The 25,135-nt window shown below is 40.8% G+C and overlaps 1 protein-coding gene across 3 annotated transcripts in view; it reads right to left on the bottom strand.

Annotated features, from left to right (window-relative positions):
* Window positions 1–602: 602 nt before the first annotated feature.
* Window positions 603–25,135, bottom strand: part of PAMR1 (peptidase domain containing associated with muscle regeneration 1) — a 96,973-nt gene continuing 72,440 nt past the window's right edge. The window contains exons 7-12 of one of the 3 annotated variants that reach the window (XM_012452353.2): window positions 20,874–20,924; window positions 10,486–10,698; window positions 8,615–8,681; window positions 4,783–5,015; window positions 3,229–3,521; window positions 603–1,668 (exon numbers count right to left, since the gene is read on the bottom strand). In XM_012452353.2, coding sequence (XP_012307776.2) covers window positions 1,132–1,668; window positions 3,229–3,521; window positions 4,783–5,015; window positions 8,615–8,681; window positions 10,486–10,698; window positions 20,874–20,924 — 1,394 coding nt within the window. In that variant the 3' untranslated portion in view covers window positions 603–1,131. The remainder of the gene's footprint in view (window positions 1,669–3,228; window positions 3,522–4,782; window positions 5,016–8,614; window positions 8,682–10,485; window positions 10,699–20,873; window positions 20,925–25,135) is intronic. The other 2 variants (XM_064365535.1, XM_012452351.2) reach the window with 2 other exon arrangements.

Genomic DNA, 25,135 nt, shown 5'->3' with positions numbered 1-25,135 from the left:
TCTAAAGCACCAGCCTAGTGAAGAGAACTGGTGAGGACGGCAGGGGAGAAAGGCTGAAAGAGTAAGTCACCCCAAAAGGAGGGTCAGTGCCAGGATTACTTAAGGTGTCTGACTAGACTGAATTCATTTTCTTTCCTTCACTATCCAGTGGGATGTGAGGGTGAGACTTGAGAGAAAAATCACGTAAGTTATAGACAACAGTGAAGATACAGTTTCTTGGCATTTCTAAAACTAGTGTGAGTAAATACATGACTCCAATTCAGATGCTATAAAAGCATTCTATGAAGATTTATGGAGGTTCAAAGCAGGACTCTGTGCTGGATCTAGAAGATGAGAAGCAGAGGCAACCCTAGAAATTATCTAATCTCTGGTATTTCTCTCTATTTGTGCCTTATGGGAGGGTACCAATGTCCCTCCTCCCTTGGCCCATGACCCACCAAGCTCTAAGAGCTGATATTAAAAAGATGGCATTGACTTTGTCAAACACACTATTTGGGAATGACAGCTCTTGGCACTATTTTAAAGGGCTATCACCAAGCCATCAGCCCTGATACATGTAGCTCCTAGAAACAGCATGAAGAAATAAGAGTGTAGCACATTTGTTTTGTAGGTCAGAAGCCAACCCTTGTTTTATTAAAATGTGTACAAGAGATGGGGAAGGAAAAGGACCAGACTGTACTGTGGCCATGTACACAAAAACAGGTACCACATCCAGGCTCTGCTGCCCTGGGCTGTCCCACAGGCAGCTCTCTAGAACTTGAGAGCCTCTAAACGGGTCTCATGAAGCCCAGATCTTCCCTGGTCAAGCTGATGGCATTCATGTCACTGAAAGGTGGGGAAGGCCACCAGGTCAGTAGAGTGGAGAGGTTTTCTATATGGTCTTCTTTGAAGAAACTTAGTTCTTGCAAGCCCTGGCATCTTCCAATTGGCTGTCCTAGTAGTGGAGGCAGCATCAGCCTACGAGCAGTGGAGGTCTACTCACCCTTCACTGAGTTTTGTCCCTGAAGTCAGAAGCCCTGGCACAGCCAAGTTCACAGGGAAAATCACACTTCAGGGCACCGCTGCTTCACGCAACTACACATGTACAGGTGGATGCACAGAAACGCTTCTCAAGGAGGGTGTGAGCCTGGTTCATTTCATGTTTCTTTCAATCCAGTCTTTAAAAAGCAGCACCTTGGTGAAGGCAGTGGAGAGACTGTGGCTGCATGTTTTATCATAGCTCCAGCTGACAAGTCCCACCAGATGCCAACGTGGCTCAAGGGATGCTTGTCCTGGGAAGGACACAGCCGCAATGCCACCTGTCTCTGCAGTGCAGATATCAGAAGGGGCAGTGGGGTCCTGTCTGGCACAGAACATGTTATCAGTGACACTCACTGGGATGCCATGGTCCTCATGCTGCTCCTCACACAGCAGCGAGTCCACCACGCTGACCACCCCAGAGCGCAGTGTGTCATTCTTGAAGCCAGGGCTCCTCATGTCTGCCAAGACATTCCAGCCAGCCACAGTGATGTGGGACTCCTGGAAGGAAGTGCTGAGGTCCCGACTGGCAGCGAGGCAGATGGGCTGAACACGGGTGCTGATGCGGGCTTTGTCTAGGAGCTTCAGGATGGCGATGTCAGTGTCAAGCAGGATAGGATCGTAGTTGGGATGCAGAATAATAGCAGAAATCTACAAATGCAAAGAATGGGCAGTGATAGTGAGGAGCCAGCTCCACAGTGGACAGGAACAGGCAAGCCTTGGGGATAAATTATTTGGAGAAAATGTCTAAGAGGCAGCTACAATTATTTGGAGACACTTTGCTCAAGGAATCATGGAAAGCAACTGCTCTACTTCCAGGGTTGCAAACTGAAATGCCTCCTAGGGTCTGGAACGGGGGATTAAATAAGTGAAATGGGCAGTTGAGGCTGCACACCCATCCAAGGTGGGCAGTGGCCACGTCACTGCAGTCAACCACTCCATGCCGAAGTGGGACCAGCATTCTAGTTTTGCCAGAAAGTGAATTCCAAATCTTTATCTGAAATATCTTGATGTTAAACAATGCTTGCAGATAAAAAAATGATTTAAAATAAGTGTCAGCACCATCAAGGCACAAACCCTCACAGGCTAAGTTTTCAGGCTCTGGTCCACTGTAAACATTTCATTTACCTTCAAGCCAGCAAATAGAGCTATGCTCAGCATGTTCCACAAGACTTTTCTACAAAGTCTTTCCTGATTTTCCCAGTCCTTGATGGTCATGCCTTTTGATGGGAGCCTCTAGGAGCACACATCTTGCAAAATTTTTAGGTATATGTTCTATTACCTCAATCTCCTTTGAGTACATTGCCTTGGGATTTCTCTTCTGTCACACTGATCATGATATATTGGTCTGTCTCTCCCACTCAACTGTGGACTTTTCAGAGAAAATAAAACATGTCCTATTCTTTTCTGTGTCTACTTACAGTGAATGGCACATTATGGTGGCTCAACAATAGATGGACACGGAGGTGGATAGATGGAGAGATGGATGTATGGATAGATGAAGGGATGGATGGATGGAGGGATGGATGGATGGATGGAGGAATGGATGGATGGAGGATGGATGGACAGATGGATGGATAGACAGATGGGTCAGTGAAAAGAGAGGTAGGGAGGCAGGGAAAGACAGACGTATATTGTAAATTTGTTAGGAGTATATCTTGGGTAAAACATCTCTGTCCTCAAAGCCTACCTAGGAAAGTGCCCAAATGTTATAGGTGATTAACCTTTTTTTCTTCAAAAAATATTTATTGATAATCTGTTTTGAACCAGGCACTGTGCCACGCAGTGACAGTACAGTGACAAATCATAACATTCATGGAGCTAACAGTTTTAGGCAGAGCCAGTCACTAAACAAATAACTTCACTAATTTTTAATTTGTCACAGTTTATGACATACACTACTAGGTGACATACGTTACTAGGAGAAGTACATTTTACTCTTAGGTGATTAACTTTTGATGACCAAAATGATAGATGACATTTGCCTCTATCTTGTTTATAAAATAATCAAGGTGGAAAAAAGACTCCACAATCTTTCTAGATGCCCCCGTCTAGTATCTGTCAATGTGAAATGTCGAATACTCCTAGGTGCCAGGCTCCAGGCTGGCTGCTGACATGCTAAGGGGACAGGGCTTGGCATAGTCACTGCTCTCCCATGCTTGGAGTTTTTTGAGCCAGAGCCCCAGCTTCCATGTATAAGCCCCCTCTTACCCGCAGGCTCTGGATGGTCTTCTCATCCCGGTCATCATCCCGGTAGAATTTCCCCAAAACAACTTTCAGGTCTGCTGTCTTGATCATGGTGACCTTCCCCAGGTCAGTAACACAGTGGGCAGCCACCACCACAGTGCGCTCATTCACCAGGGCACCGCTGCAGATCAGGAACCATGCTCCCTTGTGTAGGCCGCCATCATGCACCCCGCTGGTCCTCCTATAGATGGCCGCCTGCCATGGCCAGCGCAAACCTTGGGTCTTCAGAGCAGTAACATTCTCAATTTTCCCACAGACTATGGAGAAAGTACCAGCTTAGTAAGATAAATTCAGACTTTGCCATCCACAGGAGAATCTGTCACTCAACCAGAGAGCACAAATCCGAAAGGTGAACCCTATGGGTGTGATGACCACTAAGCCATGTAACCTGGTTTTCTTCTCCCTTTAAATATTAATGAACCCTCCTTGACATGGCTGGCTGTAAAGGCTAGGGCTAAAATTAGAGGCTTTGCAGTCATCTGAGTTCTGATCCCAGGTACTAACTATCAATAGGACTTTGGGTAAGTTCTCTAATCCTTTAGAGCTTCTGTCTTCTTGCCTGTAAAATGGATAGAGCAATAACAATGGTCTCACAGAGCTCTTGAGGAGACTGAATGAGATGGAACATGTAAACTAACTCAAAATATCATGACTATCCTTATAGACATGACAGCAATGAACTAAACCATACTGTTCTCCTTTCATGAAGAGGATGGGGAAGGCAGCTTAGTAACTGCAGGCCCCTAATCCAGATACTTCCACATATTATCTCAGTATTCATCATCATAACCTTATGATGTAATTAATACCTCATTATATTTTTTGTTTTTTGAAGCAGAGACTCACTCTGTCATTCAGGCTGGAGTGCAGTGCCATGATCTTGGCTTACTGCAACCTCTGCCTCCAAGGTTCAAATGATTCTCCTATCTCAGCCTCCCAAGTAGCTGGGTTTACAGGCATGTGTCACCACACCCTGCTAATTTTTTTTTTTTTTTTCAGTACGGACAGGGTTTGACCATGTTGTCCAGGCTGGTCTTGAACTCCTGACCTCAAATGACCCACCCACCTTGGCCCCCCAAAGTGCTGGGATTACAGGCTTGAATCACTGGTCCTTGGCCTAGTACCTCATTGCTTAAGTACCCAATTGGTATCATTGGTTGATGAGTGTAAAAATGGGGGCTTAAACAGGGTAGCCATGATTATATATATTGAGGCCCTCTGGCACCTTTAACCCCTTTCCATACTTTGTGACTTAATGACCCTTTCCTCCAAGTAAATATAATAGAATCACCCAAGAAAGTAGGACTCTAAGATTTAATGAGTCAATTTCTCCTGAGTAGTAAGGTTAACCCAAAGGAAAAAAGCCAAAGGGAAAAAACTATGGAATTTCAGATATCACCAAACTAGAGAAAGCATTGGAGATGCTTTCCCAAAAAGTCTTCAACAGAGTTAATGGTTTTTCACAAGCAGCTGTGAAAGATGGATGATGCTCCAGCCCAAGAATGAGCCTTGACTCACTAGGGATGCAGGATGGTGCTCGCCCACTCCACTTCCCAGTCCTCAGACATGTCCTCCGGCTGCTGCCCAGGCGGCGGTAGAAGGGTGAGATGCACTCATACTGGAGCTGGGTGTGCAGATGTTGGTATCCTGTGGGCAGATCGCCAAAGGGAAGGGCTGGCTTCTTGGTAGGGGCGCTCTGCAGTTTCTGCTTGCTGAAGGCCGCTGAGTAAAGCTGGTGTAATGGTGTCTCCCTGGGTCAGGACACATGGGCCCAGAGAAAGAGCAGGGTGAGAGACTGTCATTGTGGCCTCTTTAGCATTCATGCCTTGTCCCATGTAGATATTTGGTTACAGAAACAGAAAAAAATAAATCAATCTCTCTCTCTTTCTCTCTCTCTCTCTCTCCGCACCCCCCCCCCCGCTTTCTCTCTCTCTCTCTGTCTCTTGAGGCAGGGTCTCCCTCTGTTACCCAGGAGGGAGTGCAGTGTTGCAATCTTGGCTCATTGCAACCTCCACCTCCTGGGTTCAAGCAATGCTCATGCCTCAGCCTTCTAAATAACTGGGAATACAGACATGCGACACCATGCCCAGCTGATTTTTGTCTTTTAGTAGAGATGGGTTTTCATCATGTTGGCCAGACTGATCTTGAACTCCTGGAATCAAGCAGTCCACCTGCCTTGGCCTCCCAAAGTGCTGGAATTACAGGTGTGAGCTACCCCGCCCATCCAAAAATGGCTATCTTATTCTCTGTTTCTCTGTCTCTCTGTTTCTGTCTCTCTGTTTCTCTGTTTCTGTTTCTCTCTCTCTCTGTCTCCCTCTCTCTCCCTCTATCTTTCTCTCTCTCCTTTTCTCTCTCTCCCTCTCTCTCTTTTTGTCTCCCTCTCTCTCTCTCTCTGTCTCCCTCTCTCTCACAGATACACTTCACCTCTCCCACTGAGCAAATTCTCTTGCACACTTCAATCTTCATTTTATTTATCCATGTCTATTACTGGCATGGTTCCAACTGCTTAAGATTTTAACCAAAGAGAATAATATCTGGCATAATAGCTGCTTTCCAAAGGTACATTATACATGCACACACACAAAGAAATTAATTGCAACATTAAACAGAAAAGGGAGTTAATTTGAATAAGAGAAATCTAGATATTGTTTTTCTCCAAATATTATCATAATGGGGCAATATTCGGAATTGACTCAAACTAAACTGTGTTGATACAGTAGCTTGATTTAGCAATTAGCAGATGTAATTAGTACACCTCAGAGAATAGAACTTTCTCTCAGGGCACATTGATTGGGAGAAATATGAAGCGTTGTATATGCATAGGAAAAAGGAATATTAAATGAGCCCTGAAGCTGGAGCCCCCAGAGACCACTCAGGGATTCTTGGGGAAGATGTGCACACATCTTGCAGGTTGTGTTCATTTTCTATTGGTACTTAATGACTATCAACTGAAAAGTTGAAATTCCTTTAGGAATCTATGTTTTCATCCCTGTTTAATGAATGGAGAAAGCAAGCCCAGAGAGGTAAGGAAGTGCGCAGAGGCATGCAGTAAAGAAACTTGGTACCCAAGGCAGTGCTTAGCAGTTACAATTTCCACCCTGGTATCCCCACCACACCAATATGATATTGTCATAAGAAATCTATTTTATATACAGTGCTTGGCCCAGAGCAAATATTCCAATCTTCTTGATTTCATTCAACAAATCTTTAGCTCATGTTTATAACCAGGTCTATAGCTCAGGGTGGTCTTGAACTTGCAAAGAAGCTCTTCCCTTGCCCATACAAGGTCCACAGTGGGCTCTTGGGTGAAAAGCTGGCTGCTGGAGATAGGAATACCTTCCACTTCAGCAGCCTGTCTTCCCAAAAGATACTTAAAACCAAGTTTCGGTCTTGCTTTTTCATTTACTTGAGAAACCTGGCACCTTGCCTCCCAACCTCCCATTAATATTGCTTTAAAAACAGGAAACCCAGTAGTCTTTTTGAATAGTGCAGGGGCCGCTCTACAGCATGTCTCTTTGGGAAGAACAGGTTGGTCCCACTTATTGGAGAGTCCAGCCCAAGGAAATCACACAGATCAGGAAAGAGGGCAGAATTTGAATTTCACTGCCACCGTTTCCAAGGAAATGCCTTGCCCCTGAAAGGGAAAAGACAAAAATGGAATGAGACAGCCCTGAGGAGGGGTGAGAGACTGATGGATATTCTGACTTATGACTATTCCAGGGAACTTGGCTATGGTCACCAGAATTCACTGTTGCTATTTCTAACAATAGGTTAGAAATCACTGTCTGATGATTACGTGTCCAAGGTGCTTTGCCAGGATCTTTACATAAGACTCAAAGTCTAGTGCATAAGACAGCAGTCCATGAAGCCAGATACTGAATTTACATCCTGGCTTTGCCACTTCTAGCAATGTGACATTGAACAAGTTACTTAATGTCTCTGAGCCTCAGTTTACCCTTCTGTAATATAAATGGTAATAAAATCTGTAATAAAATGGTGATAATAAAAATACCTACCTCAGAGAGGTATTAGTGAGGATTAAATGAACTAAGGCATGCAAAGTACTCAGAAGAGCAACTGACATAGAGCAAACATGCAACAAATATTAGCTATTAGTGTTGCATATATTCCTTAAAATAATCCCCAGAGACAGATTTCTATGATTAGCTATACTTTCAAAAGAAAAAACTAAGGCTCAGCAGGTTTAGGAACTTGCCCATGAACTTGCCCAAGAATACCTAGCACTAAAGACAGAGGCAGACTTGGGTCTTGAACTTTTGTTTGTCAATCGAATTCATTCACTCAATAAATACTTACTGAGTGCCTACTATGTGGCAGGTATGTTTTAGGCACTAGAACTTTCAGCATGAACAAAACATATCATGTTCCTGCACGTGTACCTTTCACATTTTAGAGAGGGCAAGGGAGACAGAAATTAAACAAATAAACCCTTAAAAAATATGTAAGACAACAGGTGGAGAGGGATGCTAAGATAAAAACAGAAACAGAGTAAAGGCTAGAGAATTCTGGGTAAAGAGGTCCACTAGACAGTCAGGGTGAAGATAGAATTGCTATCTTTAAAAGGATAGTTAGGGACGGTCTCTCTGTTAGGCAAAAACTGAGCAGAGAACTGAAGGAAGTGAGGCATTAAGCCTTACTGAGATCCTGTAGAAGCAGGTTCCAGACAGAAGAAGTCACAGTTCTTTCTAAAGCAGAACTGTGCTTGGACTGACAGAGGAAAACCAAGGAGGCCCATGTCGCTGGACTGGAGAGAAGAGGGAGGAGAATGTAGAAGAGATGAGTAGAAAGGGACTACTCCCTCCCCACCAGGTGGACCCCACCTTTGTCTTCCCAGGAGAAAAGCTGGGCACAGCAGAGGGCTCACATCCCTCTACATGGCTGGTCATTTGTCTCTAGTCCCTGGGCTCCCCCAGCCTACCTCATCTCATTGGTTACTTCCAAGCATATCTTCCTAAATTATAGCTGGCTGTGTTTAACAGAAATGTCATCTCCCTAGAAGCTGTCCTAACAAGTACATGGTAATCTCAGGAAGACTCAAGGATTCAAGTCCATTTTCTCAAAGATCATCTGAAAGTCTTGCTTTCCACTGGCCATGTACTTTCCCACGATCTAGTGCAATTTGTACATCTTCCAACAGTTGCTACCTCTTGGCTAAAGGCAGCTGGCTAATAAGCTTCCATCTAACAAGCCCTATTCTTTCATGACCAGTTAGCACTAAATGTCCCTAAGAAACCTCAGATTGTTTTTAGCCAAACACAAGTAGGGAAGGGAAATGGAAGGGGAAATACTCATTAGCCTTTAGGGCACAGTGCAGGTGTTTCATCCTCACCTTGACTGCACCTGGATTGGAAGAACTCTCCTTCTCACCAGGTCTGAAATCTTTGGTTCTCGGCAGGCTAGAAATAAAAAAGACACTGCTGCACGATCCTTTTTCATATTCACTGTTCACATCATTCAGTTCAGATTCATACCTGACCCCCACTTCTGGACACCCAGTGCCCATTCCCTAGGCTCTCAGAGGCAAGACACATCAGCCAAGTTTGAACATCTCACTTTACAAAAGAGCTTGCTGCCTTTCATCTTGATTGGCAGTACCCTCTGAAGAATCTAAGAAGAGCAAATGCCTCTGAAGGGCTGCCCCACCTGAGTGATTTGGGACAACGGCATCAGATTAGGATCATCTGTTCACGTGAATAGAATTAGCAAACTTGATGAAAATGGAATAAAAGTCAAAGTGAAGGTTCTAAAACGTAGCCCCCATGGGGAATTAGAAGGTTCTCTTTTGACACCAGACAGCAGTGTCAACCATAGATAAGTCTTGGAAAATTGATTCCTCCGTGTTCTTTCTCTGCCGTTAAGGCCCCTAACAATCACTTGAGGGCAATTCAAAGCCCAGTTTAATTTTGTTGAAGTCTCTCTTTCTTCACCAGTGAAAAGGAATCCTTCCCATCTCACTTTCCCAATCAGGCAGCCAACATTCATCTAATTAGCAACTTAGAGAACTTTGGTTGTATTAATTTGTAAGAGAAGAGTGGACAAAAATCTCCAAGGACATATGTGACACCATTCCCATACTTAATGAAATAAAAATCAGAATTTGTGCTGGTGGGGGTGAAGGTCGCTTCTGGCTAAAGTCTAAAGTGATTTATTCCTTTCACAAACCATTCCCTTTCATTCCTTTTCCCATGATTCAGGTTGTTGACAAACACCCAGAAGGCAAAGTGGAGGATTAAGGCAATTATCTGGATAATCTAGGACAAGGACATGTTTTCTTCCCAATAAACAGCCAGATCATTGTGGCCTGCCCCCAAATAGAGACGCTGTTAACCTGAAGCAATTAGTGAGTCAATTCAGTGAGAAACTATGCATCCCCACTGCCAATGGGGAAGGTTCAAATTTCTCTATATGATATTCCACTTTTCTGTCCAACCTACATATTTAAGTTTACCTCCTAGATTCCCAGAGTGCCTCACTTTGAGTTTACCATGATGACTTCACTTCTGCCTACACCTCTTTTCTTTTCCGCTGTCTTCCATCTGGAATACCAACCCAACTCCTCTTCACATCTATAAATCCTCCCCAGCTTTCCAGACTGGCTGCAGTCCTACTGGATTCATGCAATTGTCCCTATTTCAGAAACATCTATCTCTCCTTTTGCTGAACTTACACCACTCATCTCATCCTATAACTATCCCTTGAATCTACAAGGGTTTACTCTCTTTGTTTTTAAACATCTTCAAGTTTAACATCTTCAATCCTCCCCCTCTATAAGCTGGCAGGGATGACGCATCTATTTTTTTCTTTTATTTCTTGCATCAGCTTAATATTGCATAGAAAGTAGATAAGTGGAGCTATGTAAATTCTTAAGCATTGCCTTAATTCTATACTTGGATTTGCATATATTAAACTTAGCCCTGTCATCTTTCCTAAACTGCTCTGATAACTATATTCCTCTTCTTGATCGCCTCAAGGTGTTGTGATTAGGGAAAGCAGGTCCTCTTGTGGTCCAAAAAAAAAAAAAAAAAAAAAAGAAGCAAATGTTTTTAGGATGGTTTCCAACCTCAGAGTTATATATGGTTTCAGAAAGAACTTAAGAGAGAAAGGCATTTTTTCCAGGTGCTTAAAAACATACAAAGGGGCTACCAAAAAGTCTAGCAACTTCATCTATGTCTATAGACTTCAGAAACAATTGTAAATTACCTTTTATGCAGATGGGCTGTTTCCCTGACCACTCTCCATTCTGCTGGCAAGTTCTTTTCTCATTGCCACTAAGCACATAGGAGTTGTTACAAAAGAAGGACATGATGGTACCAATTTTAGCTGAGCGTCCATTGATAAGTCCAGGGCCCCCTGTTATTTTCTTGTACCCATTGACTGGAACCCCAGGATCTGAGCAGTTGCTTTCTTCAAGTACTAAAAGAAAGTAAAAGAGAAGGAAAATTGTTAAAAGTCTGAGTTATTCCATCTTAGAATAGAATCTTTCATGTTTCATTGAACTAAAAATACAATGATATAGGACCTGGTGCTCAAAAGAATTACTGAAAGAACTCTTTTAATAGAAAATGCGTGTATTAGATATGCCTTTCCCTTGTTTTCATAATTTATTCTTAACTGAAAAATATCTCATTCTATAGATGAATAAATTTGATGCTAAATCTGGTTTTCACATCATCTTGTTGTTCATTTCTTTCTCAAACTGTTGGAGCTAGGCAGCCCTGGATAAAATAAATGTCTCACCTAAATTTTATTACTGGTATACAAGGATTATTGTTTTTCAGTGTTATTGTATTATCTTCTTCATTCTTTAAAGCTTGGGCAATTAAAAACTATTCCATTTCCTACTTGTATTGTACCCAGAAAGTAGAGCTGCTTAGAAATAAGAGTAGAAAATGATCTCATTTTCTAGAGATTAAATATAAAATCTAAATTCATTTCATGTATGTACTGAAGTGTTGAAAGCTATAGTTAAAAAATACTAGAGAAAAAATATGTTGAAAGCTATAGTTAAAAAATACTAGAGAACAATAAAATTGTAGAGATAACAATAAATTTTCCTTATTCTACAAATATAATTTTCCATCTAAGTATTTGATATTTATTACAGAAGTATTTCTATTCTTTGAATCCTGTTGAACAGCTACTTAAAGTAGAAATGGCTTCAGCAGCTCTTCTGAGCACTAAACAGGATTTTTAGATATATTCTGGAATTATAGGTAACATATTTCTTTCAAATATAGGTAACATGTGTCTCTCAAATAGATTATGACACTGTACTGAATATGACTTGCCTAAGGAAACAGAGTCCCCATAGAATTCAAACTTTAACTACTTAATTTGGGTACCAATCACTCTATCAGACTCTATCAGCCTCCCTACTTTCTTTTCTCTTTGCTTTTTTTTTTTTTCAGACATGATCTCACTCTGTCACTTAGGTTGGAGTGTAGTGGCATAATCTCGGCTCATGGCAACCTCCATTCCCCAGGGTCAAGTGATCCTCCCACCTCAGGCTCCTGAGTAGCTGGGACCACAGGCACACACCAGCTATTTTTTGTATTTTTAGTAGAGATGGGGTTTCACCATGTTGCCCGGGTTGGTCTTGAACTCCTAAGGTCAAGCTGTCCACCTTGGCCTCCCAAAGTGCTGGGATTACAGGTGTAAGTCACCACAAATGACTCCTAGTTTCTTTTTTTATAAATAATTTCAACTTACTTTTATTTTAGATTCAGTGGGTACATGTGCAGAATTGTTATCTGAATATATTGCATGATGGTGACCTTTGGGGTACAATTGATCCTGTCACACGGGCATTGATCATAATATCAGCTAGTTAGTTTTCGACCCTTGCCATATTTTCTCTCTCCTCCTCTAATAGATTCCCTGTTTTCCCTGAAATCATTTATTCTAAGACACAGGCTCATCCCTATAAAACAGTCTCTGTGCAATGCAATGATACTTTTTTTCCTTCTTTCCTTCTTTTTAAGTTTTGGGATACATGTGAAGGACGTGCAGGTTTCTTACATAGATAAACATGTGCCACGGTGGTTTGCTGCACCTATCAACCCATCATCTAGGTATTAAGCCCCACGTGCATTAGCTATTTATCCTGATGCTCTCCCTCTCCCCACACCCCCACCACCGACAGACTCCAGTGCATGTTATTACTCTCTCTGTGTCCATGTGTTCTTGTCATTCAGCTCCCACTTGTGAGTGAGAACATGCAGTGTTTTGTTTTCTGTTCCTGCATTAGTCTGCTAAGGATAATGGCTTCTAGCTTCATCTGTGTCCCTGCAATGGATATGATCTTGTTCCTTTTTATGGCTGCATGGTGCTCCATGGTGTACTATGTTTCATATTTTCTTTATCCAGTCTATTACTGATGGGCATTTGGGTTGATTCCATGTCTTTGCTATTGTGAGTAGTACTGCAATGAACATACATGTGCATGTATCTTTATAATAGAATAATTCATATTCCTTTGGGTATATACCCAGTAATAGGATTGCTGGGTCAAATGGTATTTCTGGTTCTAGGTCTTTGAGGAATTGTCACACTATTTTCCACAATGTGCTTGAACAAATTTACCAACATTGTAAAAGTGTTCCTATTTCTCCACAGCCTTTGCAGCATCTGCTGTTTCTTGACTTTTAAATACTCGCCATTATGACTGGTGTGAGATGGTATCTCATTGTGGTTTTTATTTGCTTTTCTCTAATGATCAGTGATGTTGAGCTTTTTTCATATGTTTGTTGGCTGCACAAATGTCTCTAAAATTCATAAGGAACCAAAAAATAGCCCATATAGCCAAGACAATCCTGAGCAAAAAGAACAAAGCTGGAGGCATCATGCTAACTGACTTCAAATTATACTACGAGATTATAGGTTATAGCAACCAAAACAGCATGGTACTGGTACAAAACCAGTACTTTTGAGAAGTGTCTATGTCCGTGGCCCCTTTTTAATGGGATTGGGTTTTTTTCTTGTAGAATTGTTTAATTTCCTTGTAGACTCTGAATATTAGACTTCTGTCAGATGAATAGGTTGCAAAAATTTTCTCCCATTCTGTAGGTTGTGTGTTTGTTCTGATGATAGTTTCTTTTGCTGTGCAAAAGCTCTTTCATTTAATTAGATCCAATTTGTCAATTTTTGGTTTTGTTGCAATTGCTTTTTACATTTTTGTCATGAAATCTCTGCCTGTGCCTTTGGTCTATGTGGTATTCCCTAGATTTTCTTTTAGGGTTTTTATAGTTTTGGGTTTTTTGTTTGTTTGTTTGTTTTTTTGAGACGGAGTTTCGCTCTTGTTACCCAGGCTGGAGTGCAATGGCACAATCTCGGCTCACCGCAACCTCCGCCTCCTGGATTCAGGCAATTCTCTTGCCTCAGTCTCCTGAGTAGCTGGGATTACAGGCATGTGCCACCATACCCAGCTAATTTTTTGTATTTTTAGTAGAGATGGGGTTTTACCATGTTGACCAGGATGGTCTCGATCTCTTGACCTCTTGATCCACCCGCCTCGGCCTCCCAAAGTGCTGGGATTACAGGCATGAGCCACCGCACCCAGCCCCTATAGTTTTGGGTTTTACATTTGAGTCATTATTCCATCTTGAGTTAATTTTTGTATAAAGTGTAAGGAAAGGGTCCAGTTTCAATTTTCTGCATATGGCTAGCCAGTTCTCCCAGCACCATTTATTAAACAGGGAATCTTTTCCTCATTACTTGTTTTTGTCAGGTTTGTCGAAGATCAGATGATTGTAGATGTGTGTTCTTATTTCTGAGGTCTCTGTTATGTTCCATTGTTCTATGTGTCTGTCTTTGTATCAGTACCATGCTGTTTTGGTTACTGTAGCCTTGTATGGTTTGAAGTCAGTTAGTGTGATGCCTCCAGCTTCATTCTTTTTGCTTAGGATTGTCTTGACTATATGGGCTCTTTTTTTGGTTCCTTGTGAATTTTAAAGTAGTTTCGTTTAATTCTATGAAGAATGCCAATGGCAGTTTAATGGGAATAGCAATGAGTCTATAAATTACTTTGGGCAGTATGGCCATTTTCACAATATTGATTTTTCCTATTCATGAGCATAGAATATTTTTCCATGTGTTTGTGTCCTCTCTGATTTCCTTAAGCAGTGATTTGTAGTTCCTTGAAGAGGTCCTTCACTTACCTTGTTAGCTGTATTCCCAGGTATTTTATTCTCTTTGTGACAATTGTGAATGGGAGCTCATTCATGATTTGACTCTCTGCTTATCTGTTGTTGTATAGGAATGATTTGACTCTCTGCTTATCTGTTGGTGTATAGGAATGGTTGTGATTTTTGCACATTGATTTTGTATCCTGAGACTTTGCTGAAGTTGCTTATCAGCTTAAGAAGGTTTTGGGCTGAGATAATGGAGTTTTCTAGATATAAGATTATGCCATTCACAAAGACAATTCAACTTCCTCTCTTCCTGTCTGAATATGCTTTATTTATTTTTCTTGCCTGATTTCCCTGGTCAGAACTTCCAGTACTATGTTGAATAGGAGTGGTGAGAAAGGGCATTTTTGTCTTGTACCAGTTTTCAATGGGAATGCTTATAGCTTTTGCCCATTCAGTATGATATTGGCTGTGGGTTTGTCATAAATGGCTCTTATTTTGAGGTATGTTCCTTCAACACCTAGTTTATTGAGAATTTTTAACAGGAAGGGATGTCGAATTTTATCAAATGCCTTTTCTGTGCTTATTTAGATAATCATGTGTTTTTTGTCTTTAGTTCTGTTTATGTGATGAATTATGTTTATTTATTTGCTATGTTGAACCAGCCTTGCATCCTGAGGATGAAGCCAACTTGATCGTAGTGGATAAGCTTTTTGATGCGCTGCTGGATTTGGCTTGCCAGTATTTTATTGAGGATTTTTGCATTGATGTTTATCAGGGATATTGGACTGAAGTTTTGTTTTTTTGTTGCATTTCTGCCAGGTTTTGTTTTCAGGATGATGCTGGCCTCATAAAATAAGTCAGGGAGAAGTCCTCCTTTTCCATTGTTTTGAATAGTTTCAGAAGAAATGGTACCAGCTCCTCTTTGTACCTCTGGTAAAATTCAGCTATAAATCTATCTGGTCCTGGGCTTTTTTTGGTTGATAGGCAGGCTATTTATTACTGCCTCAATTTCAGAACTACTAATTGGTCTATTCAGGGATTTGGATTCTTCCTGGTTCAGTCCTGGGAGGGTGTTTATGTCCAAAAATTTATCCATTTATTCTAGATCTTCTAGTTTATTTGCATAGAGGTGTTCATAGTATTCTCTGATGTTTGTTTGTATTTCTGTGGGGTTAGTGGTGATATCCCCTTTACCATTTTACATTGTGTCTATTTGATTCTTTAACTATTCTCTCTTTCCTTCTTTATTAATCTAGCTAACTATCTGTTTTATTCTTTTTTTTTTTTTTTCCCAAAAAACCATCTCCTAGATTTGTTGATTTTTTTGAAGGGTTTTTGTGTGTGTCTCTATCTCCTTCAGTTCTGCTCTGATCTTGGTTATTTTTTGTCTTCTGCTAGCTTTGGGGTTTGTTTATTCTTGGTTCTCTAGTTCTTTTAGTTGTGATGTTAGGATATCAATTTGAGATCTTTGTAGCTTTTTGATGTGGGCATTTAGTGCTATAAATTTCTCTCTTAACATTGCTTTAGCTGCATCCCCGTGATTCTGATATGTTGTATCTTTGTTCTCATTAGTTTCAAAAAACTTCTTGATTCCTGCCTTAATTTCATTATTTACCCAGGAGTCAATCAGGAGCTGGTTGTTCAATTTCCATATAATTGTGTGGTTGAGTGAGTTTCTTAATCTTGAGGTCTACTTTAATTGTGCTGTGCTCTGAGAGACTGTTTGTTATGATTTCAGACCTTTTGCATTTGCTGAGAATTGTTTTACTTCCAATTATGTGATCAGTTTTAGAATAAGTGCTATGTCATGCCAAGAAGAATGTTTATTCTTTTGTTTTTGGGTGGAGAGTTCTGTAGATATCTATCAGGTTCACTTGATCCAGAGCAGAGTTCAAGTCCTGAATATCTTTGTTAATTTTCTGTCTTGATGATCTGTCTAATATTGCCAATGGGGTGTTAAAGTCTCCAACTATTTGTGTATGGGAGTCTAAGTATCTTTTTAGATCTGTAAGGACTTGTTTTATGAGTCTGGGTGCTCCTGTATTGGGTGCATATATGTTTAGGATAGTTAGCTTTTCTTGTTTAATTGAACCCTTTATGATTATGAAATGCCTTTATCTTTTTTGATTTTGTTGGTTTAAAGTCTGTTTTGCTAGAAACTAGGATTGCAGCCCCTGCTTTTTTCTACTTTCTATTTGCTTGGTAAATATTCCTCCATCCCTTTATTTTGAGCCTATGTGTGTCTTTGCATGTGAGATGGGTCTCTTGAATACAGCACACCAATTGGTCTTGACCTTTATCCAGCTTGCCATTCTGTGTCTTTTAATTGGGGCATTTATCCTATTTACATTTAAGGTTAATATTGTTATGTGTACATTTTATCCTGCCATCGTGTTGCTGGCTAGTTATTTTGCAGACTTGTTAATGTAGTTGTTTCATAGTGTCATTGGTCTATGTACTTCAGTGTGTTTTTGTAGTGGCTGGTAACAGTGTTTCTTTCCCTATTCAGTGCTTCCTTCAGGAGGGAGCACTGGTGGTGACAAATTCCCCCAGCATTTGCTTGTCTGAAAAGGATTTTATTTCTCCTTTGCTTATGAAGTTTAGTTTGGCCAGATACAAAATCCTGGGTTGGAAATTATTTTCTTTAAGAATGTTAAATATTGCTTCCCAGTCTCTTTTGGCTTGTAGATTTCTGCTGAGAGATCCACTGTTACACTGATGGACTTCCCTTTGTAGGTGACCTTGCCTTTCTCGCTGGCTTCCCTTAACATTTTTTCCTTCATTTCAACCTTGGGAAATCTGATTATGTGTCCTGGGGTTGATCTCCTTTTGGAGAATCTTGCTGGGGTTCTCTGGATTTCCTGAATTTGAATGTTGGCCTGTTTTTCTAGGTTGGGGAAGTTCTCCTAGATGACATCCTGAAGTATGTTTTCTAGTGTGGTTCCATTCTCCCTGTCTCTTTCAGGTACCCCAATCAGTTGCAGGTTTGGTCTTTTTATATCATCCCATAGTTCTTGGAGGTTGGTTTGTTCCTTTTCATTTTTTTTTCTTCTCTAATCTTGTCTGCCTGTCTTATTGCAGCAGGATAGTTTTCATGTTCTGAGATTCTCTCCTCCACTGGGTCTCTTCAGCTATTGATACTGGTGGTTGCATTGTGAAGTTCCTGTGTTGGGTTTTCAGCTCCGTAAGGTCATTTATGTTCCTCTCTAAAATGGTTATTCTGGTTAACAGCTCCTGTAGTGTTTTATCATAATTCTTAGCTTCTTTGCATTGGGTTAGAACATACTCCTTTAGCTCAACAAGTTTATTATTACCCACCTTTTGAAGCCTACTTCTGTCAATTCATCCATCTCAGCCTCAGTCCAGTTCTGTGCCTTTTCTGGAGAGGTATTGCAATCATTTGGAAGAGAAGAGACACTCTGGCTTTTTTTTAATTTTTAGCACTTTTGCATTGATTTTTTTCTCATCTTCATGGCTTTATCTACCTTCAATCTTTAGGCTGCTGACCTTTGGGTGGGATTTTTGTGGGGTCTTTTTTGTTGATGTTGTTGTTGCTTTCTGTTTTCTTTTAACAGCCAGGCCCCTCTTCTGCAGGGCTGCTGCAGTTTGCTGGAGGCCCACTCCAGACTCTATTCACCTGGGTCCCTCCCGCACCTGGAGGTATCACCAGTAGAGGCTGCAGAACAGCAAAGATGGCTGCCTGCTTCTTCCTCCAGGAGCTCTGTCCCATAGGGGCAACAACCTGATGCCAGCCAGAACTCTCCTGTCTGAGGTGTCTGGCAACCCCTGTTGGCAGGTCCTACCCAGTCAGGAGGCACAGGATCAGGGACCTGCTTAATGAAGCACTCTGGCTGCCCTTTGGTAGAGCAGGCACACTGCAATGGGGGGAATCCCACTCATCTGGACTACTGGCCACCTCAGAGCCAGCAAGCAGGAAAGACTAAGTCTGTTGAACAGGAAATCATGACCGCCTCCCTGCAGGGGCTCTTTCCCAGGAAGATTGGGGCTCTGCCCATAAAACTCTGGCTGGAGTTGCTGGAATTCCTGCAGGGAGGCCCCACCCGCTGAGGAGGAATGGATCCAGATCCCACCTAAAGAAGCAGTCTGGCCATAATCTGCCACAACCACTGTGCTGCGCTGTGAGGAATTCTTTTCAGTCCAAACTGCCCAATCTTTATAGACCAACAGGGAAAAATGGCCAACTGAAACCACAGTGATGGCTGCCTCCCCTCCCCCTGGGAACTTGGTCATCTTAGGCAGTGTCCAGCTGCTGCCACTGGTCACAACCCAAGCAGCCTCTGAGAAACTGCCTAGCTCTGTGCTTGAGACCCAAGGCCCTGGTGATGTGGACTAATGAGGGGCTCTCCTGATCCGTGGGTTACACAGATCCATGGCAAAAGTATAGTTTTCCTGGCAGGGTAGCACAATCACTCACCCACCTCCTTTGGCTGGGGTGGGAGTTTGCCTTATCCCATGTGGCTCCTAGGTGGGCCATTGATCCACCCTGCTTTTCCTCACTCTCCATGGGTCATGCCAACCACCTAGTCAGTCTCAATGAGAGAACCTAGATACCTCAGCTGAAGGTGCAGGATTCACTCGCCGTTTTCATTTTTCTCAATGGGAGCCGCAGACCAGAGCTGCTTCTAATCAGCCATCTTGGCTCCAACAATCATGCATTTGATAGGCTTTCTTTCCTGTAACTGTCCCAATTACCTTCCAAGCAACTTACTTGCTTGCCTCCAGGAAAAAAAAAAAAAATCTCCATTCAGATAATACCTCTGAATTATTTGTGAATTTAAAATAACTAACTTTCCTATGTACAACCTGGTAAGGCTGCAACAAATAGCCAAATCACTGGTTTGTCTACTCTAAGACTGTCCATAGACTATATGGAAGTTGATCTCAATGATACTCTGTATGCTTTTGAACTACGTAATATCAGCAATTTTTCTGGCAGATAAATCCAAAACCCCATTTTATTAATAAGTATAAAAAAGGGACCCCACTGAGGAAGCTGTTTAAAACTACTATGATGGTATAAAAAGGGTGTTTCTTGATGCTTCAAGTGGACTTAGAAAACTCCAGTGCTTATATTTTCAGAAATGCCTCCATGATATGGGAGGAAAAGGCAGATAAAGCAATTCATGTTGCTTCACTGATGGTGCTAGTTTCTAATAGCGCAGACTCATTTATTCTGAAAATTGAGCTTACAAAGCACCCACTGGGGCTCACAGACTAAAATCGTATCAAAAATGTAATATGTTATGCCTGAAAGTTTTATAAAATGGAACTCGTTGCAGACATAAACATTGGGAGATTTCATTTAAAAATCTGTATTACTTATTTCTAACATAATTCAAATCTGAAACTCTGGGCCTGTATTCCCACATAGCAATAATCAACTGGAGTTGAAAAGTGTCTTTGCTTAACAGGAAGCCCTATTCTTCACAACCTCTAAGGGCTAACTGGTTCTAGCAGGCATGTGAATCTGTAGCCAATTCGCCTACTTAAAGGGCTACAATTTGTGTAATTTAAGTGGAGCTCCCCATCGATTTTGACCATTGCTAGACAGAGCTCATGACCAAGAAAAACTGAGTGATATTTAAGACCAGTCTTGGAATACTGAGGGAAAATGAACTATACTCTAACCACATCTGCTGCAGCAGAGGATAAGAAATACTTTCTATTGTTGGCTTTGACAGGTAAGCCTGATAGTTGGGTTTTTCTGCCCTTGGAAGGAAGTGCTTTCATGGTCCAGTAGGCTCCCACCCCATTACTTTCCAAATGCAGGGTTCTAATAGCTCACACCCCTACTATATTTAACATGGATTTAAGTAGCAGAAAATTTAGAGTGTTTTTGAGTCCTTGAAAGTAACAGAGATTTAGAACAATTTAGATCCTTTGTTTTTTTACTGAGCAAGCTTTGAAAGAAGACTTAAAGAGAACTGAATCAGGACATACAAATAACTCTGCCCAAGGAATATAGCTATATTTCCATAATGCTTAGATGTGTATTCTTTTATAATCTGGCATTTCTTAAATCAGAGTACATGTGATGTGTACTTTTCATGTAGTATTTTCTTCCTCACAAACCCAGAAAAGCTATAATTAAATCAATGGTGCAAATTTAACTTGATGAGATCTTAGGATGAAGAACTATCAGAATCATTATTTGGTTTTAAGTTATTGCTTATGGAATGTCATCAGGATAGAGCCAAGTGATGCTTCTGAATTGGATTCAATAAAAGGTACAATGTACTGAATGGGTGTGTCCCCCTCAACATTCTGAATCTCCAATATCATGGTATTAAGATGTTGGGCCTTTGGGAGTAGATTAGGTCATGAGGGTGGAGCCCTCAAGAATAAGATTAGTGCCCTTATTAAAAAAGAACCTGGAGAGCTCTCCCACCCTCCTTCTGACACATGAGAATACAGTAAGAAGTTGAAGCAAGCCCTCACCAGACAACGAATCTTCTGGCACCTTGATCTTGGACTTCCCAGCCTCCAGAACTGTGAGAAATAAATGTTTGTTGTTTAAGTCACCCAGTCTACGGTATTCTCTTGTAGCAGCCCAAAATGACTAAGACAGAAGGCAAGACTGAAAATCAAGAGAAATACAGACAATAGAAACACATTTGTAAAGAATACAGATAATGTTATCTGATACTACTTAAAAATAACTATGCTGAATATGTTCAAAGAAATAAAAGATAAGATTGAGCAAAAGACTGGAAACCTTAAAAAAAAAACGAAGGAAAAATATGAAATTGAGAAGTATAATGGCAGGAATTTAAAGCTCAGTAGGTAAGTTTAATAGCAAATCAGATACCACTGAAGAATATTAATAAACTAAAAGATGGCTTTAAAAAACTCAGAATGAAGCAAAAAGAGACAAAAAGATTTAAAATGTATGGGAAAAAAAATAAGGGACACAGGGGATACAGTGAGGAGGTTAAAAAATAAATATAATTAGTATCCAAGAAAGAGAAGGGAGTGAAAATGGAGTACAAATAATATGCAAATAAATAATAGCTAAAAATTTTCCCATACTGATGAAAGACATCAACCTACAGATTCAAAAATTTCAAAGCCAGATAAATATGAAGCAGCCAAGGACTGGAGGGGGAAACTAGAACATACTTTAAAATAATTACAGTTATTATCTTTGGTTTATAACATTACAAATAAATTTTACTTCTTTATAATTTTTTCCAAAGTTTTATAATCAGAAAATGTGACCCTAAAAGTTTGTTATTTTTGTTGTTTCTGGAGTTTTTAAGTATATATTAAGAAAAGTGGCTTGGGTCTTCCCTGCCAAGTATCTAAATCTAGCATTATTCAGTCTTTCATGCCTATTTTTATGTGTTCCCATAGTCTTACCACCCTGTACAAATCTCTTTAATATCTTGCATAATCATAGAGTAATATAATTTTCTATAACATTATTTTAATACACTTACTCACTAGACTCTGATGGAAAAAGAATGGCCTTCAGGATCAGATAGATATGGGTTCAGATAATCATTTGGTTCCCCCAGTGTCCACAGCAAGCACATAGTAAGGATTCAATAAATATTTGTTGGTGGGTGGAAAGGATAAAGGGGGAAATCTATTCATTCTTCCACTTAATGAACTAGGGTCTGAAAAAATTACATAATCTCTACAAGCATGGCTTTTCTCATCTATAAAACAGGATAACACTTACCTGGGTGGGCTGGTTCTGAGAAGTAATTGAAATAGCACAGTTTCCTTTTCCCTTACTTGCCTTCATTCACAAAGCACCCAACTGCCTTTAAATGCCAATTTCCCAAATACATCTTAAAGAAAACCCCACAGAGAAATATAAAGGCCCATTGTTGGGCCTATTCAAACATAATGCAATATTCCAGTCCATTTTCTGGGCTCCTGGTAATGTCTACCCATGATGGGCTTCCATGCCTCATTCCAAGGTGTTGATCAGACTTCTGGGTGCCAACCACAGTGTCTATACATTCATATCTTTTAATCCTGCACAATAAAGCCTTCAAATTGCATCCTATATCCAACAACCACTGAGTATTATTCTCTCTTATCTCTCATTTATTTTCTGTACTTCCCAAAGCCACACTCTCTCTCATGATGCTTTTGAAGTGAATTCTAAGACTTGCTTTCCCAGTTTAGACATCTATCTGGTGGGTAGATAGGCCATCTGCACCTCATCAGAGCTCCTCCCTAGGGTCAGATTTCAAAATGATCTTTTTTTTTCTCCCCTATTCATTCTCTTTTCAGAAACCTTTGTATCTCTCCATTGAACAGATTTATGATACTTTCCTATTTGGGTTTTTATTAAATGTTTCATTTATCTTCAGTGGGATGGGTTTATTGGTGCAAAGCCAAATGACAATTTAAAATATTTGCATTTCTGGCCTAAAGGAGCATCAAGGTCCTGCTTCACTAAGTGAAATCTTCTTCGATTAATAATAAATAACACATTGCCCTGCTACTTTCAGGACTCATCCTGGAGAGGAAACATACTAGGTTTAGCATGCCCTTACATGCTATTGCATGAAAAAAATATATAGTAATCAAAGGTGCATTTCTCTGGGATATTAAATATTTAAAGAAAGACCTTCCTTATTTTTGTTTTCTTTTTTCCTCCTGGCAACTGTATGAGGTGGTTCACTGTCATGCCACTTTACAGAAGCATATGTGATGGCTTTGGGATGGCTCTGTAGTGAACACCCAAGTCTCCCAGATTCTTTTGCCAGCTTAAGGCACCCATTCCTCAACTTCAACATGAGTGCTTTGCAGCTGACAGCTGGCACTTGCAACCTTCAGAGGACTGCCCTTTGGCGTAGCCACCACCCTGCACTTCATATGTGCACTTCCTATGAGCTGAAAAATACCTAGGAGATTTTTATCCCCCCATACCCACCCCAGGGTTGCCTGTAAGCAATGACCAATGGGTATGGAAGTTTACAAGTCCAAATAGTGTTGTTCCTGGAAGTGTAAATTACACTCCTCAGAGCCACAGGAGATCAGGTTGAGTTTGGGAGTTCAGTTGAAAACACTGTTGCTTGATTCCATCCCCATTCTTATCTTGCTTCCCCAACTCTCTTACTGGTTGATCCTGAGAGTGCTTCCTTTGATAACTCAGTTGGACCCAAGTACGTGACTCAGGGTCTGCTTGTGAGGAAAACTAACCTAAGACAATTCTGCTGTTTTCTTAGTCCTGGACGTCAAGGTCCATCATTCCTTCCCTCAGTCTCACTCCTGGAAGCGATGATACCACAAAGAGGCAGTTGTCTTAGCCCTGGGCATCAGGCCCTGCATGCAGCACTCTTGGGTGGTGAAAAGATCTTGGGGAGTATGATTGCCCAAGCAAGTAGAGGACCTCCAACCTCCACAAATAACACTCAGCTCAGGCTCCAGCCCAGTCCCACATGAGCCAAGATGTTTTACCTGAAAGAATTAGGTAGCCTAAGGCCTTGGGCTTCCCTAATTAAACAGTGTGGACCTAAAATCTGCCATGACATGATTCCTTCTGATGATTTGGTGCTGTCTATATAAAGCAAGTAAACTTTTTATGAATCTGGGGCACAGAGGAGGCCCCAACAATGATAGCGACTGCCTTTTTCATGAGCCTGAATTACAGGTCTGAGAGATTTCAGTGGATTCAAGGCAAGTAAAGTGACATCCTTTTCTCACCTATCTGATTGTCATACGCAACATAAAAATAGCTGAGATGACCAGGTCCATAAATTCTGTAAAAAGTGAACACGATGATGGAGATATCAGGGAATAACTATATCAGGACAATGTGGAGTTATTTTCAGGAAAAGTGGTTCCTCAGTGCACACTCATGACACCCATTTTCTATGCCCTCCAGTCAAATCAGTAATATTAAATGTGTGAAAAGGAAGTTCACACTCTTCATTCCTAACCTAGGAGTGGACGCCCCCTCCATATCCTGTGATAAATACAAAACTCAGGGGTAGATCCCAGCTGTGGTGAGACAACAGACGTCTTCTTTCATTTATTGCTATCCACCAGTATATGCCTATCTATAATGAATGAATGAATCTAGAATTTTCATATGAATATATGTCTTTTCCTTTTGCTTAAGTCTCTAAGCCATAAGTTCAAATTTGGAGATGAGAGCTACAAAAAGCCCCTAGAAGCCAAAGAGTTCAAGCATTGCTTTGCCTTTCAGAAGTCCAGCATGTCACACAGTATGATGAAGTGCTATTGACTATTGATTTGATTCATTTTCTTGGATCTTCACACATTTAATGAGTGCCTCCTCTGTGACTGCTGAATAAGGCATTGGAAGATGATTTTCTGTATGTTTGATACAAAAATTTTTTATTTAAACCCTGAAATAGAAGTGATGCCAGTTCAAGCTATTCTACTAAAGTGCTTTATGATTCTCAAGGCTCTCTCCAGCCTCACTTAAACACTCGCCAAAAATAAAAATAAAAATAAAAAAGATTTGGGGCTTTCCTTCCACTTACTTATTCCCCAGATCAGATTTTTACCCAACACAATCTTTTTCAATCAAAAAAGAGAGTTAATAGTTCAACGAGTACTTGAAGGGATGTCACTGCAGGAAATTCAGTTTTACTTCTTTGGGCCAACTCAGCTCATTCTGATCAGAAAAAGAGAAAGACAGAGAGCAACAGTGGGGAGAATAAAACATATAATTTTTTTTCACTTGCATCAATTCTTCCTAAGTTACTAGA

The sequence above is a fragment of the Aotus nancymaae genome, unplaced genomic scaffold (genome assembly GCF_030222135.1).
Source record: "Aotus nancymaae isolate 86718 unplaced genomic scaffold, 86718_ANA_hifiasm-v0.15.2.pri h1tg000059l, whole genome shotgun sequence".
NCBI lineage: Eukaryota > Metazoa > Chordata > Mammalia > Primates > Aotidae > Aotus > Aotus nancymaae.
The sequence above is the reverse complement of the archived record's forward strand: the minus strand, read 5'-3'. Positions and strand labels throughout refer to the sequence as shown.